General features: G+C 42.5%; 1 protein-coding gene across 3 annotated transcripts in view; it reads right to left on the reverse strand.

Annotated features, from left to right (window-relative positions):
• Positions 1-842: 842 nt before the first annotated feature.
• Positions 843-15,297, reverse strand: part of GRHL2 (grainyhead like transcription factor 2) — a 66,145-nt gene continuing 51,690 nt past the window's right edge. For all 3 annotated transcript variants that reach the window (XM_050891691.1, XM_050891690.1, XM_050891689.1), the window contains exons 13-16: positions 14,541-14,635; positions 8,412-8,497; positions 2,116-2,180; positions 843-957 (exon numbers count right to left, since the gene is read on the reverse strand). In XM_050891691.1, the coding sequence (XP_050747648.1) occupies positions 843-957; positions 2,116-2,180; positions 8,412-8,497; positions 14,541-14,635 (361 nt within the window). The remainder of the gene's footprint in view (positions 958-2,115; positions 2,181-8,411; positions 8,498-14,540; positions 14,636-15,297) is intronic.

A 15,297-nucleotide genomic window follows, 5' to 3' on the forward strand; every position in this document is an offset into this window, starting at 1 on the left:
CGGTTTGCTCCAATATTTCAGTATAAAACTGGCTGGGGCAAGGGTGGAGCAGATGAGTGCAGATGCAGTTATCAGCTTCTCAGTACACACTCCTTAACAGATTGCAGCAATCTAATCCTCTAGGAAAGATTCTGTTAAAACCTAAACCCAATACATACAAAAACATAGTGGCAGTAAACATGCCCACATACAGTAGTTAAAATATATTATTGCATATTATAAACATTATATACAAGGTTAAAATGGTTTCTTTACCATTTACTTACAAGTGACATTTGTAGCTGAATGCTTTACTTACAAGTCCTCATTGCTACGTGCTGAGAACTACCAGAGGTATTTGGCAAGACTATACACTATAGAGAGATATGGATCAGTCTGAGCAAGTGAACTCTGTCAGCCACTTTCCCCATCTTTAGCACTGCACCGTTTTTTTTAGCAATGACAGAGAGAACTACTGGTAAAGTGATTTACACCAGATTTCTGAAACTAGACCAGCACGGTTCCCTAACATGTTTTAGAATGAGCTCATCCACACTAAAGTATGGATTAAAATGCTGCATTTCACATTTGCAGTGGGTCATCTGGTTACAAATCTGGGGGCTGGTAACTGCTTGTACACTAGAGAGTGGGGAACAATAAATAAGGGACCAGGTTAACATGAGTGGCCTTGTGCTTGACAAACCCAAGTCTATATGCAGTGGGTGCACATGTGCAGAATGGACAGTATTTTCAAAGCAGTCTTGTAACAGTTTCTCTGATCAATGTCTGTCAAGTTCCCAGGGAATCTGCTTTCCAAGAAGGATGAAATGCTGTGGTTCCTTACAAAAAGGCTCTGCCTGAGGCTAGATCTCTGTCAGTGTGATCTTGAAGCCTTCGACCATGCTCTCCATGTGCAGGATGAACGTGTCCTCATTGGAGTAGTGCTCAATAATGTTGTCATCCATGTTTACCAAGATACTGGTGACAAAGGCAAAAATCAATATTTTTATGTACCAGGACACTGAAAGGGAAAGCTATGCACTCCACTGCATGTGTCGCTTCACTACAGTGCAAAAACAGACTCCAGCACATGCCAGCACAGGGACAATAGTGGGAATCATCATCAAGATCTGCCCCATAGTCCCTTATAGTCTTTGGATTAGAAGCTGCTCCTTGCCAAAGCAGTTAAGGTAAGAGACATGCCAGGCTGGGATGTTAACCCACTTAAGCTGCCTACAAGGTGAGCTGCACTCCAGATCCCTGGCAGACCCAGCTAGCTGGTGCTTCCCATGCCTGGTGTTGGCTCCCGCATGTACACCTCTGTGCTACTCATCAGCCATGCCACGTGAGCTGCTGCACCTCTGCGGTGTGAGTCGCTAACACAGGGAAGCAGTGTAATTTGTGCTTTGCACACAGCTCACAGGCCTAGAACTCAGCTTGCATGTGAGAATATCGACAACAACTATTAGAAGTGTATATGAGTGTTTTCCTCACTCTTTACCGTAAAGTGTTTCTTCCAACAAACATATCACTTGGAAACAGTGTTAGAAAGAAGCAAAACATGAGAAGTCTCACCTGTCTTCTGAAAAGCTAAAGAGAACTAAATGACTGATTTAAAATTATATCACTACAATATTGTGGTTATTTAGAAATAAAAAAAGTTAAAGTAGAGAGATTTAGATTTAGATTTATGGCAAGCAGTAGTAGCCTAGCTATTCTAAAACCACAGCTGTGATGCTCATGTCTAAATTTACTCAGCTGAAACCCCTACAGCAAACACTGCCTGCCTGTCTTTCAGATTCAGACAGTGGCCTACTTCTTCCTAACACTGCAGGGAAACTCTACACCACTATCACAGCAAAGGCTGCACCTCTCCCATGTTAGCGCTCCACGATGTTATTAAGCATATAGTCTACAAAACAGACTTTATCCAAATACATTTTCCAAACACAAACTCTGTTTCTTCACAGTAAGCCTATGAATACTGGTCAGACACAGACTGGAGATTCACGTTTCCTCCTTGCTGTCTCCATAGACATTAAGATTTCAAGCGTAGCATCATGAGGCCCCAAGAATAGTTGGGATCTCTGAGTACTTCTAAAGGATCCTGCAATAGCCCCTAGTTAGTTTACTTACCCCTTTTTGCTCTTCTTATAAAGTTTTGCAATCTTTTCAACTGGCAGCCCATATTTCTCAGAGATCTGAAATCATAAAAATAAAAGAAATATCATTAAAGACTAATGAGAAATATGAAATTAACACCTCTCACTTAAGGCATTAAAACACCATCTCTGCAAACTTTGATCAGATAGCTATACAGAAAAGTCACTCGCCATACCATACCATAGCTTATTTAAGGATGATTTGGGGAGGAATAATCCTAAACATCTTGATCAAAAAAATACAATCGTTTCCATCCAGAAACTTGGAGACTATAGTTTTCATAGGGTGTGAGTCATCAAAACTGCCTCAGCATCTCCTACCGCTCTGCTCAAGGAGTCAACACTCTTCCCAGCTTTAGATTTTACCAGGGAATTTCAATCTGATCAGCCGCCTTTCTGCCGTTTCTTATTCTGATTTTCTGGGCTCATGGAAGCAAAGGCTTCTTCCACCAGGCAGAAGGCAGATGAGTAGCAACACAACAAGAGCTGATGGATTGATGGATCAACAAAAAAAATGTGCACATTTCTGTTTCTCAATGGCATTTCAAGGTTTGTTAAGCTAACAGGACCCTCCATGGTACTTCTTTTGTATGAAAAGTATCTTCAAGGTACCTTTTATCGTGGGAGGGCTACAAACATGCTACACACAGGATTAGAAAGCTTCTGTATTGTTGGGGAGGTGACTCAGTCTAGCTACTAGGGTGGCAAAATGAGAACACTATTTGGCTCACAAAACATCATCTAAGTGTACAGATAACGAGATGCCGCAGAGAAGTGTGTTAACAAGGTACAGGACTTCTAAAATAAGCCTCTTGCCAGCCACTCAAATGATAAAGCAGAAAATATAGGAAAGCTTTTGAAGGAAGAACTACTTAGCTGACAAATTACCAACACTAACAAGCACTTCACTGGGATGCTTTGGCATCGCTTTGCAGCAGTGTTTTAGTAACTTCTTTGGATGTCCATTCTGCAGTGAGCCTGTGGTGTGCTCATGGAGATGGTGTCCCTGAGCCCTCCGTCTGAGCCAGGTTTCCTTTCCAAATTACGACTCTTCTTTGAGGGAATAAGTGTCACAGCTCATACTTTAGAAGAGGATTGTCCCAAAAGGCAAAATAATTACAGAAAAATGACTTTTTGTCAGTGATTAATGTCCTGTGATACTCTACTGCCAACCAGAGTAAGTTTCCTGCTCTTCCCAGGTGAAATGAATTTGCAGCTAAATAGCTGACTATTTATCTTCTGCATTAGAGAACTGAAATGCACAATTAAAAATCCATTTAAAGACTGCCAAACATCAGTCACTGTAAAATCCTTTCTTTGTGTTTGCGTTCAGACTTCTGTTGAGAAAAAGTGGTATTTTAGAGAAGTAAATTAAAGCAATTATCATGAAATAGAAAATGGAAAGCAAGCAATGGATAAACTCAGCATCAAGGACAGATTCAAACAGCCACAAGTTGAACCCCAAGCATGGCTCCTGTCCAGAGAGCCAGCATTCTCTAAGAGAGAGAGTTAATTAGCCTATACTTGCCTACATCACCTATACTTGTATAACTGTCATCTTACCTAAGATACAACTTTGTACTTAAAAAGTATAGCATGAGTCCAAGATTTTGAAGAACCAATAAAGCTTCTTTTACACTGCAAACAGTTTCCTCTGACCACAGCGTACCTCTGTGGCTAACAGAAAGGGGAGGTTGTAAATAAGGAGTAACTGATAAGGTACGCTAGACCCATCCACTCCCTAAGTTTTGCACCTAGCAGAGAACAAAATACAAATTAAATTGTGGCTTGTATTTGCTACTTCAGTTTTACTCGCACCAGCGTGTTTCACTGCCCTTTTGGATATGGTGCTGGAGATACTGATGGTAGTCCTGGTTCCATGTTCTCGCCTGCCTTGAGAGAGGCCTAATTCAGCATCAAGGCTGCACAAGCTCATATGCCGTACGGTCACACTCCCCCTGCTGTGGGGAGCAGCCCACTCTGTACATTTATGAGAAGAGAGGCTTCACCCAACTTGTCTTACATCTCACACAAGCATCCTCACTATCGGACTATAAAACCAATCTTTTTCACTCTGAGCTCTAAGTAGCCTATGCAAAAGGCTCTGTGTAGCCTACGGAAAAGCTATGTAACCACATGCACAGGGTGGAAATGCATCCTACAAGGAAGTTCTATAATATACTCAGCTTATCTGGAGCAAGTTCAAGTCTTTGCTCCAAATAGGGCAGAACAAGGGTGATTCGAATCCAGGGTTTGCCATATCCATGTGTGGGATGTCCCAATCTATTCCAGCTACTCTCCGTCACAGACAGGACAGGCTGCCCCACCTAGCCTTTGTGAATGCCTGACCCAGCCTACACACATAAATCGAAGGGAGGATCCATGGGCAGGATCCCCAGTAGAAGGAATCCCCTACCTCTGGCCAGAAGCACTTGTGTAGGTACCCACACCTTGCCCCTCACTCACACTACCCCTGTCTACCACCATCTTTCCAAGTCTCCCTTCCTTTGATGCCTCATCCTGTGCTGCCCATGGAGGACAGCTGCCTGCCCTGAGGCTGGTGACTCCTCTGCAGTACCCAGGTGCCACACTGTGAGGGCAAATGTTGACTGTCTTAGAGAAGCTCTCAGACAAACTTTCCTGTTCTCCTTTTATTCTTTCTTACCCTCTAGCTTTGCTTACCATGAATAGAATGACGTCAGATAAGCAATCTGGTGCTGAACTTTTGTATCTATGGTTTTGGTGTACGCCTAAATTTAAGCTTTCATGTAAAGCAATAATAAAAATGGCTCCATTTCATCAGATTGTTGAAAAAATTCTTCCTAACAGGCATCAGAGAAAAACTGCAACCTGAAACTGCAGAAAATGTCACAACTGTGTGAACATGAGGAAACAATATATCTTCCTCTCTGGGTTGTTAACTCTGAAGCCTAGTGATATTGTAAAGATCAGTACACTTGAAGACACTTTTCACTGACTCCATACAAATAAACAAGCAGGGAGAAACATTCCTGTACCCAGGAGGTTTAATAGCAGCTAATATACAGCATTCTGCACATTCCAGCGTAAAACTTCCCTAGGATATTTGGGATACCTAACACTCACGCATTCCAAATGCTGCTCAAAGTGGTTTGGGACTCTGGGACACCACTTCCTACATAAGCTATGAGAGGTAGGGCTGAGAAAGCCTTGCCTGTCACACTGCCTATGACAGGTGTAGGATTTATATAACATGCAGGGATTAGTGAGCTTTGCGAAAGACTTCCAGCTGACTGAATAAGCACATTTCTCAGGAACCCCTAAGGATTCAACCAATTATACCAAACGGTGAGCTGTGGAAGCAAGGCTCAAAGTGGCAGTATGGGAGAGCCTCCCCCTCACAGGCTCAGAAAACAAGTCTCCAGTGCAAATGTGCTAAGTCCTGCTGCAGAATCTGAGAAAGCAGAGAGCCAGCATCTGCTAGGGCATCTCACTTAACACCCTCTTCTGAAACACGTTTGTTGCCAACTCAGAGGGACCACCACTACTGCCAACTTGCATATAAAACAACAGGATTTCTCACCTGACCCCAAGCAGGCTACAATAAATTTTAAAAAGATATCTTTATTTGGAAGAATATTTTCCTTTATCATCTCCATTGTCTATTTTTCAATCTTATGAGCAGAGAATTCTTTCCTTCCCTTAGGATGCCTGAAGCAGTGGGACAGCCTTCAGAGTGGCACTGAAATAACAGTCTGGCTGTCCCTTTGGGCTGCAGTCCCCTGGCATGGCAAGTTTGTCTGTAGGACATATCTGATTGCACAAACCACCAGAAATGCTTTCTCTGCTGGAGTCAGGAAGACAGAAAGGGCAGTATCTGGGCTGGTCGAGGCACGTAGGAAAACATCTTTGCCAACTTATTTCTATGGAATGGTCCAGTCTGTTGCCCTACATTGGTTGGAAGGACACATACATAGACAGGTATGTAATAAACTTTGGTCTAAGCAAGCTCTATCGAGCTCAGCTGTTAGCTTTTAATTTTAGAAACACTTTGGGAGATGCTTGAATTTCCCAATTTAGATCATCTTCTGTAATTTGAATAAATATGTGATTCTGCACAATGTAAGACTGGGGTACCTACTGAGATCCAGAATTAACCTGACTTTGAATCAGGCTGAGAGCAGGATTTAGAGCTGGTCAGTCACCACATATGTGTGATGTTTTGTGATGGGCAATTGTTTCACTATTTTCTGTTGATCAAGACTGACTAGTGTAGGATGCAAACATCTTAAAAACGAAACATTTGCATCACTTTCTGAGATGTACTGTATCTCTGAAACCTGAGACCTCTACATATTTGCCAGAAGAAAGAAATCTGAGAAGGAATCTAATTGTTCATTTGGAATGGGGGTATATGAGAGAATAAAATAAACATATTATCTGAGAAAACAGTATCATTAATCATGCAAAATTAGGAGAAAGCCACAGACCAGTAATAGTGATTAACAAAAAAAAAAAAGTAAAATCCATAAACACAGAAGGAGGGTATGATTCAGGATCATTGGTGCTGCCTTTCTCTCTCTACAGTCGTTTCAGCAAATCATGTAATTTTGTAATTACACACATCCTAAATGCTCAATTCTAAACTCTAGTACTAAGAACTTAGAAACTGAGGCTCTGAATATTATAGAGCCCCAGATCTGAGACAGAGTATTTAAGAATATGCAGTTTGACAGCTTTTTGGCATTGATTTATCCACAATATCCTACCAAAGAGAATTAAAATTTTCTGAACGTGTTCCTTCCAATGAACTGGGACATTTTACAACAGATCAGATTTCTCTGGTGCCGAAAACATGCCACTGAGTCAGCAGCTGTACTGACAGAGGTATGCAGAAACCTTTCCTGCTTCTGCACCAGCTTTGTTTTTACGTTATACAGTGGCTGGAGAACAGGCATGGAGAGGCACAGACTACCGGAGATAAAATATTCATGTTAGCTTGAAGGGTTATAGAAGGATTATAACATACTTTTAACTTCCATACAAAGACAAGATGAAATCGTGTTACAGCTTATCATGAATCAGACTGCAGACTCTTCAAGTGAAGTCTGGCTTTTATTATACATGTGTGTTCTGCCTAACAACTGAGCTGCAGTCACAGCTAACAAACAGTATCGGCAAAAGCACAGTTAGGACATCCTTAGAACGCAGCTGACTCTCCTCAGAGAAACCCTGATCTGAATAGGTGCTTTAAACTTCACTAACCCACAAATCTATTTTTGCTTTCTGCTACTGGCCAAATATTGACCAAATAACTCCATCTTTACTGCATTTGAAGTGTCTGGTACATGCAACAAGACACTGTGACAGTTTTATGAGGGCATGAATATACACACTTTTAGCACTCAGCTGAGCTCTCTAGGGACACTTTCATCCATTCCCATCTTCTCTCCTACATGTAACCAAGGCTGGAAATCAACTCAGCGTCCCACGTGTCAATCTCACATTAGTCCCCCCACCAAAACAGTGAGACACGTGGTTGCTTCTTAACTCTTCCCTCACCAAATTTCACAGATCTACTAGCCATCAGCTCATATAAACAGGATTAAATGTGGAAATAGCCACTCATGATCACAGCTAATTGGTAACAAGCAAGAACTCAAGTCAAAGAAGCAGCAAAGAGGCAGGCTGGTAGGTAGGTCACTCTGGGAGTGAGGGCTAGGGAAGGAATTTGAGACAGGAGGTATGAATGACTACTCTGCATTGGCTCAGCAACTGCCTCTTATATGCTGGAACAGCAATTGCACAAAAGCCGTATGAAATTCACACGGAAACAGTGCATCCTTGGGCCTCTTCTTTAAAAGATGGCTGTGAACACACCACTCGGCATTACAGGAGAAGATTCAACAGGCTTTCAATCATCAGTTCAGAGAGAAGCATTTCAGAAAATGGAGCCTGCACCTCTCTGCTTCCGTGACACTGGTTAATTACCGCCATTCCTCAAGGCTCAGGTCTCCAATAAATCAGCTCTGCAACACTATTTAATCCCAGCAACCTGCTGACAGCACTGAACTTGGAACATGCCAGCATTTCAGAGGTGTGCTCCAGAAAGCCTTTATGAAATGCTTTAAATGTATTTGAGAATAACTTCATCTTTATATTATGTTTTATCTTAATAATACATGGAGAATAACTTCATCTTTATATTATGTTTTATCTCGATAATACATTGAAAGCCTCAAGATTTTCTTGCCAAGAAAGACAAACAACGTGAGGACATCGGATACTTACTGCTTCCATTAGCCCCTTTACTGTGGGTGATTTCAGCATCAAAGCATCAAACACCTCATCTGTCTCCTTCCTCACATACAAAAGCACTGAAACAGAAAAAAAGTCAAACTTGGAGCAGGTTCAGTCAATTGAACAGATGAAACACCCCACGCTGAGTAGAAAAACAAATATTAATCCACGACAGATAAAGTGAAGTGCTGAAGATGTTTTGCACTTAAAAAAAAAAGTACTCTTATATCATCAGTGATCTAGACATGGAAGACACATCATAGTTGCTTTGAAAACACACAAAGAAAATTCAGCAAATTTAATTTAATGTGAGGAATCTGTATCTTCAAGAATGTAAACCTCCATCTACTGACATAAGAGAAGCTAAAAAGCACCAGGGCCCTGTCCCTAGGCCATAGGACAAAACACACAAGCTAGGTCTTCCTAAACCTGTGTCTCAGCTTGCACCTCTCCAGGCTTCATCCAAAAGGCCGCGAAAGGACATTCAGAAAAGGCAAATCTGGTTGCCTTTAGCTGAGCCTTTAAGAGCAAAATCAACAAAAGAAGTAGTTCTCTCTGACATTACCATGCAGATGACTGCAAATTGGCCTGGCCAGTCTAAAAATAAACACTGGAAAGAACGAGTCCAAAGTCATTTGAGACTTTACAGGGAAGACATTCAAAAGCGCAGCTGGCAGGCAGGCATCTACCTGCGTGCCCACCCCTGCTCAGGTACCCAAATGCCATTTGTGCTCCTGAAAATCTCCTCTTCCTCCCTCAGATGTCCTGCCAGGTCTCAGTGGTTCACAGGCGCAGTGCCCTGCCCTCTCTAGCTCGTCTCCCCTCTCTGACTTGTGCAGGTAAAAGGAGGAAACTTGCTGTTACACGGCAAAAGCAAAGCAGACAGCTACAAAGCGAATAAACATAAACACTAGAGAAGTGTTTTAGGCATCATCTCACGTGACTGATAGAGTAGCAGGTTAAATAAGATGTTTAGCAATTTATTTTGTTCCCTAAATAAACTGCCTTTTCAAATAGCAGTGCTGCACGTTAGGTACAAATACACATGCACTGTTAGGTGTTTTATGTCTGTGTGACAAACTACATTGGTAATCATCTTTTTTTTTTTTTTGGTAGACAGAAAAAGATATCTTTTGAAACTGCTAATCCTTGTCATCCAAAAGATATCTTCACCAGGTAACTCAACAGATGACTTGCAGATGAACCAACAGAGATGATGGTATTTTTCATACAGAAGCAATTGTTTGGAAGCTAATTCGCAGGTCAAGACTGTAGCAGGGTGGACTCAGGCCCATTTGCAGAGAATTCTTTGCCCAGGTGTTGAAATGATTGAAAAAAGATTTAAAACATGGGCAGATTAGTCCCTTGTCTTGGTCTACAAACCAGACGTGCAGGACAATGGTGGTTTTTTGCATCTTTAATTCAGAAGTATGAGCCACAGAACTGCTACCGCAGGCACTCAGAGCCACATCCTTTTCACCTACGTTTTGGTAATTCTTTGGGACCTGAGAGTGTCCTTTTAAAGGACTTAGAAGCTGAGATAACTCTGGGTCATAACCTAAATAACCGTCAGAATATAAGAGAACAAAAAAAATCCACATCAGTAGTTAAACTTTATTGGGTTTGCCATGTTTACTTGCATAAGCAAGCACTCACTCAAAGTGCTAATTTTACCTGTACTAACACTTCTATTAATTCAGTAATTCTCTTCTTGTGACTAGAGGGCCTGTCCTGTAACTCCTGGCTTTTCAAACATCTAGATCTCTGCCAGCCTTAATAATTACAAACATATCTGAAAGGAGGAAAAATCACTCGGTCCGAGGTTAAAGTTAGGGACATTATACAGTCCAAGTGCTGAGCTTTAAATCTCTCTGTTGTGCTTGACATGTCAGGCAACATTATGCTGAATGAAGGATCCTTTACAAGGATAACGGGGAACTTGAATCACTACTATACACACAGAGAGCCAGGATTAGTAAACATATGGGGGGTTGTTGTTTTTTTCTTTCCCCTGACAGGTGTGAAAATCCTGGCTTTGATTCACTAGGGCACTTTTCCATAAATGACTTCTGGTGACAGTGATGCCTTAAGAAGCCCCTGTCTCATCCCTGCCCTTATGCTCTGTTACTCTGGCCCGTCTCAATGAATCTTCCCGGATGATGAACTCTCTCAAACAGCAGATGTGAGTGAAAAAACAACCCTTTTTTCTGACCTGTTCTTCAGACAGATCAGGTCCATGCTCCAGCATACAATGCAGCCCCACAAGCCTTTGTGCTGGTATAACCGCAGAGAGAAGGCCGGCTGGCCCGCAGCAGGAGGCACAGCCAGGGCGGAGGGAAAGGGGCTGCAAAAGCTCCACTGGGCTCAGCAGCATTGCCGCTGAATGCCAAGCCATGACTGCAATGATGTGACACAACTCGTACTTCTGCCCTCTGATCCTACTGTCACCATATTCATGGCATCTAGATGGGCTCACTTTAATAGTACAGATTGCAATATTGCGGGGGGGAGAATCTTGTACCAGGCAATGATCTATTTTTGACTGGAAGCTAAAGGATAAATTCAAATTTATCTTGGGCAAGGGAGGTTGTTGCAGCTGGGAGATTTTTAGAAGCCACGCCACTGAACTCAGGATTTTAGTGTGAATGCAGAAGAACAATGTTAGATACCTCTTTTAAAAGTGTTAACAGCTTGGCTCTCCATTGGCAAATCTGCCAAGGCAGAAGACAAGCAACAGACATGTGGCAAAAATGAAACTAAGGACATGATGGGACAGTAAGACTTGGGCCACTATGAAGGTCTGAGCACAAGCATCATCGGTACTCCGACTGACACCCTATGAGCAATGATGGCACATTTTAATCAAGGAAAGAATGGCTGGTAGCTGTGACCTGGCTCTCCTTTCCCACATTTGGAGTTTTCACTAATTGCCCAGGCACAAATTCCCTAGGTGACAGAGTGAATGCTGTCCTCCACAGGGATGGTTCACAAAACCCTGATTGTTTGCCCTGGTTTTGGCTGGGATAGAGTTATTTTTCTTCTTAGTAGCTGGTACAGTGCTGTGTTTTGGATTTAGTGTGAGAATACTGTTGATAACACTCTGATGTTTTAGTTGTTGCTAAGTAGCGCTTATCTTAAGCCAAGGACTTTTCAGTCTCCCATGCTCTGCCAGCAGGCAGGTGTGCAAGAAGCTGGGAGGGAGCAGAGCCGGGGCAGCTGACCCGAACTAGCCAAAGGGATGTTCCATACCATAGAACGTTGTGCTCATTATATAAACACGAGGGAGTTGGCTGGGAGGGGTGGATCGCTGCTCAGGCATCGGTCAGCGGGTGGTGAGCAATTGCATTGTGCATCACTGGGGTTTTTTTTCCTTTTTTTTTTTTTTGTTTTTTTCCCCTCTTTTTTTTTTGTTATATTCCTTTGCATTACAATTATTATTATAGTTCATTACTATTATTACTAGTATTACATTTTACTTTATTTATTAAACCATTCTTATCTCAACCCATGAGTTTTACCTTTTTTCCCCAATTCTCCTCCCCATTCCTCTGGGAGTGGCGGGGAGTGAGGGAGTGGCTGCATGGTGCTTAGCTGCTGGCTGTGTTAAACCACGACATTGTTATGAATCCAAAATGTTTCAGAGTAGTTTAACATGACTTTCCTGAGAGACAAAAGCTAGACAAAAACATGAATTTCTTCAAGCTGAGAACTACAGGACTGGAAATCTCCCTGATCCGTAACACAGCTGCTGGATTTATAATTAATGGGAAACTCCCTATGAAATCTGAAAGGGAAAGTGATTTGAAAACTGTTACTGCGAACTCAAAACAGGAAAAAGTAGCAAGTCTAGCCAAGTAACTAGCTGTGCTGCACACTTGGTACAGATTAACTTACTTTACGTTTCTGTGTTGGGCACTTGCACCTCCCTTAGAGGTCAAGGAGATGAAAGAATAATTCACAAAGACGCAGCTACCTGTGTGAGAATATGAACCTTGTTTTACCAATGGTTTGCAAACCCCTTCAGACCTGTTCTCTTGAAGGCTGCCCCTTAATACTTTTGCTTCCACCAGACAGTATTACAATTATGTCCATCAGGCAGAGGTGAGGCCACACACTGTCACTTCAGTTCTTCAGCTGGGCTTGGACCCCTCACTGGGTGCTACTTACCTGCACTGCTCTGATAATGAGCCGCCTTGGGATTACATTGCTTTTAATGCATATTTTCACATATCAGACCTGCTCGCTCTCAAACATTACACCAGTGCCCCATCTATACCTGCTCTCTAGGAGTTATTGATTCTGCTGTACCAAATAAATCTGGGAGAAAAAAAGCTTCTAGTATGGCTAAGCCTGGGAAAAACGGCAGAACATTTTCATACCCAGTGACTTCTGTGGCAAAGACAGTAAGATTCAGCTGAGCTGTGCTCCATCGGCACAATCCTAGATGCAGAGTTCCCGATGGCAGGAAGTTCACCAGAGCAAAGGCCACGCTGGAAGAGGCTTGGCCTCCAGCCAGCATAGTCCAAGTTGCAAGAAACACTGAACAGGAAGGGGATGTGAAAAGAGCATCCTCCAGCTTCTCTGGTTCCGTGCCTCTCCTGGATTTAATTATTTAACATAGTTTTGCCACCAGTTGAAAAACTTTTTTTTGTATTTCATATCGTCCCCTTGAAATGGTTGCAAGTCCTGGACGATATTAAAACAACTTACCACAGCAAAGGACAGGAATAATCAAAGCAAACCAATACCTCCTTGCAGGCAACTCTCCAGGCTTCCAGCTGGGAAACCCAGGTGAAACTGCAGGAAATGACAGTTCTTTATGTAGCCCTTGTGGCTGTCCCCTTCTGCTTGATGGAGCCCTGATAATGTGAATTTGGTCAAGGCCTTGAGTCAACCAGATGCAAGTTTGTGGTCAGTGCTGACCTCACACAATTAATTGAAGATTTAATTAAAAGAAGAATATGTTCACATTTATTCCAGGAAGATATCAGTCTCTATCCTGTAATCTTCTATGCTTCCCCTGGTTCAAGCACACCACTCCAACTAACAGAGAATCTTTGCAAATGCAGGCTCATGGGAAGTTGTTTCTATAAGCTCAAATGAGTCTTAACAAATGCTGCAGCTAAGAACAATTGAGCTCACTTCTGTACCTTGTTGCTTTGCTGTCTCACAAATTGATGGGTGAACCTCAAAACATTTGCAAGTTTGAGTTATGTAAGTTGGTCAGACCCCTGGAGCCTCCAATAAACTTACATGACAGAACTCATGAGACTGAAGGAATGACAAATATTCTCCAGGGTGTCTAACTGTGGCAGTGTAGGAAGTTATCACCTATAGCTCTGCACTGGAAGTGACTGTATACAAAGCAGATTTTGTGTACAAAACCACCATCTGCTCATCCTTACCTTCAGTGCAAAGTTTAACAGCTCTGCCTAAACCGCTGCTTCAATGTTACTCAACTTAAGCTTCACTGTAGCAGACTGGAAAACAGGAGTTAGACTGGTATAGCATATGAAACGCGACTGCAATAATATTCACTCAGGGCAGTAAAAACAGTTAAGGCAAACAAACTCTTAAACAATTCAGTTAGGTCTGCTGGAAGATGTCTCTCCATGCCTTATATTTCTAATAGTGTAGGAAATTTCTGAGATTTTATTCAGGCTAATCTAAGTCTGCAATCAGCAGGAGCTTGCCTGTGTAAGGTCTCTGTATTTGACCCAGTGCATCTTGCATATTTGCTTGTGATCCCAGCCAGAACAGAAAAGATGAGCAAAAGTTAAAAATAGACAACCACAGATTTGCTACTGGAACATTTATGAACTATGTAGCTTGGCCAAGGATCAAGAAACTTTCCAGCTTTTTTATATTTTATACACACTTGTGTCCTGATCCCTTCTTGAGATAGCACAGTCCTTTCTTTCTTTTCTGCTTTTAAGTCATTACAAGCATTTGTTAAAATGCCTCCTTGTATACTGGCAGGTGTAATGATCTCTTCTCCCATTTACCCCACATTTGCACCAGCATCAAACAACTGACTTGGTCCGAGCCACACCTGCCCTTCCCAGCTTGAGGGCATGAGTCCCACAGCATTATTTTTAACTGCTAAGAATTGACTGTTACCTCTTTTCAGGCCTTCTTCTTTCATTTGTTTCAAAGGGGATGGACCAAACTCCTCCTCCACAGGCCGGAACATCCTTTTAACCAGGACACTGCTACTAGAAAACACACAACAGGGACCATGTCACAGTAAAACTGTGCTCCCACCAGGAGAGGATACAACAGCAACAGTCATGACTCGCTTTGTACTCTGGCAAAAACCCCACTAGCTACTCAAGTAGCACCAGACCAGAAACTGCAAGGATTTAGCTTTTGATGCTTATCTGAACTCTCCAGGCCTCTCAAATTGCCCAGACTGACTGGCTGGGACAGGTGACAGGAAAATATGCTCCAATGTTACGTACTATTTTGAAAATCCCAAAGGCCCTTAACTGTTTAAATATTGAGGGAAGAGGGGTGGGGAGGAAGAAACAGCTAAGTAAGGAGCTGAACCCACGTTTACACATTGATTCACCTCCTCTTTGGGGTCAAGGAGACAGCCTCAGGAAACACCAGCAATATTTCTAAAATCCAAGACCATACAAGCCAGCAAGTTCAAAAGGAATAACGTGCTGGGCCAGATCCAGCCCAAAGCAGCAACATGCTCCGCCGGGGAAGCTGAGGGCTGAAGGCACTACGGCTGCCCACTCCCCTTGGCACAGCTTTGGCAGGACTCGGTGTCTCCTTTTAGTCTTGGAGGAGAGAACTGAAGCCAATGTGCTTGCTGCAATAAACCCCTTTGTTTCTCAAATTCCACCTTGAGCCTTATGAAGAACATTAG

This window comes from Gymnogyps californianus, chromosome 2 (assembly GCF_018139145.2).
Source record: "Gymnogyps californianus isolate 813 chromosome 2, ASM1813914v2, whole genome shotgun sequence".
Classification (NCBI taxonomy): domain Eukaryota; kingdom Metazoa; phylum Chordata; class Aves; order Accipitriformes; family Cathartidae; genus Gymnogyps; species Gymnogyps californianus.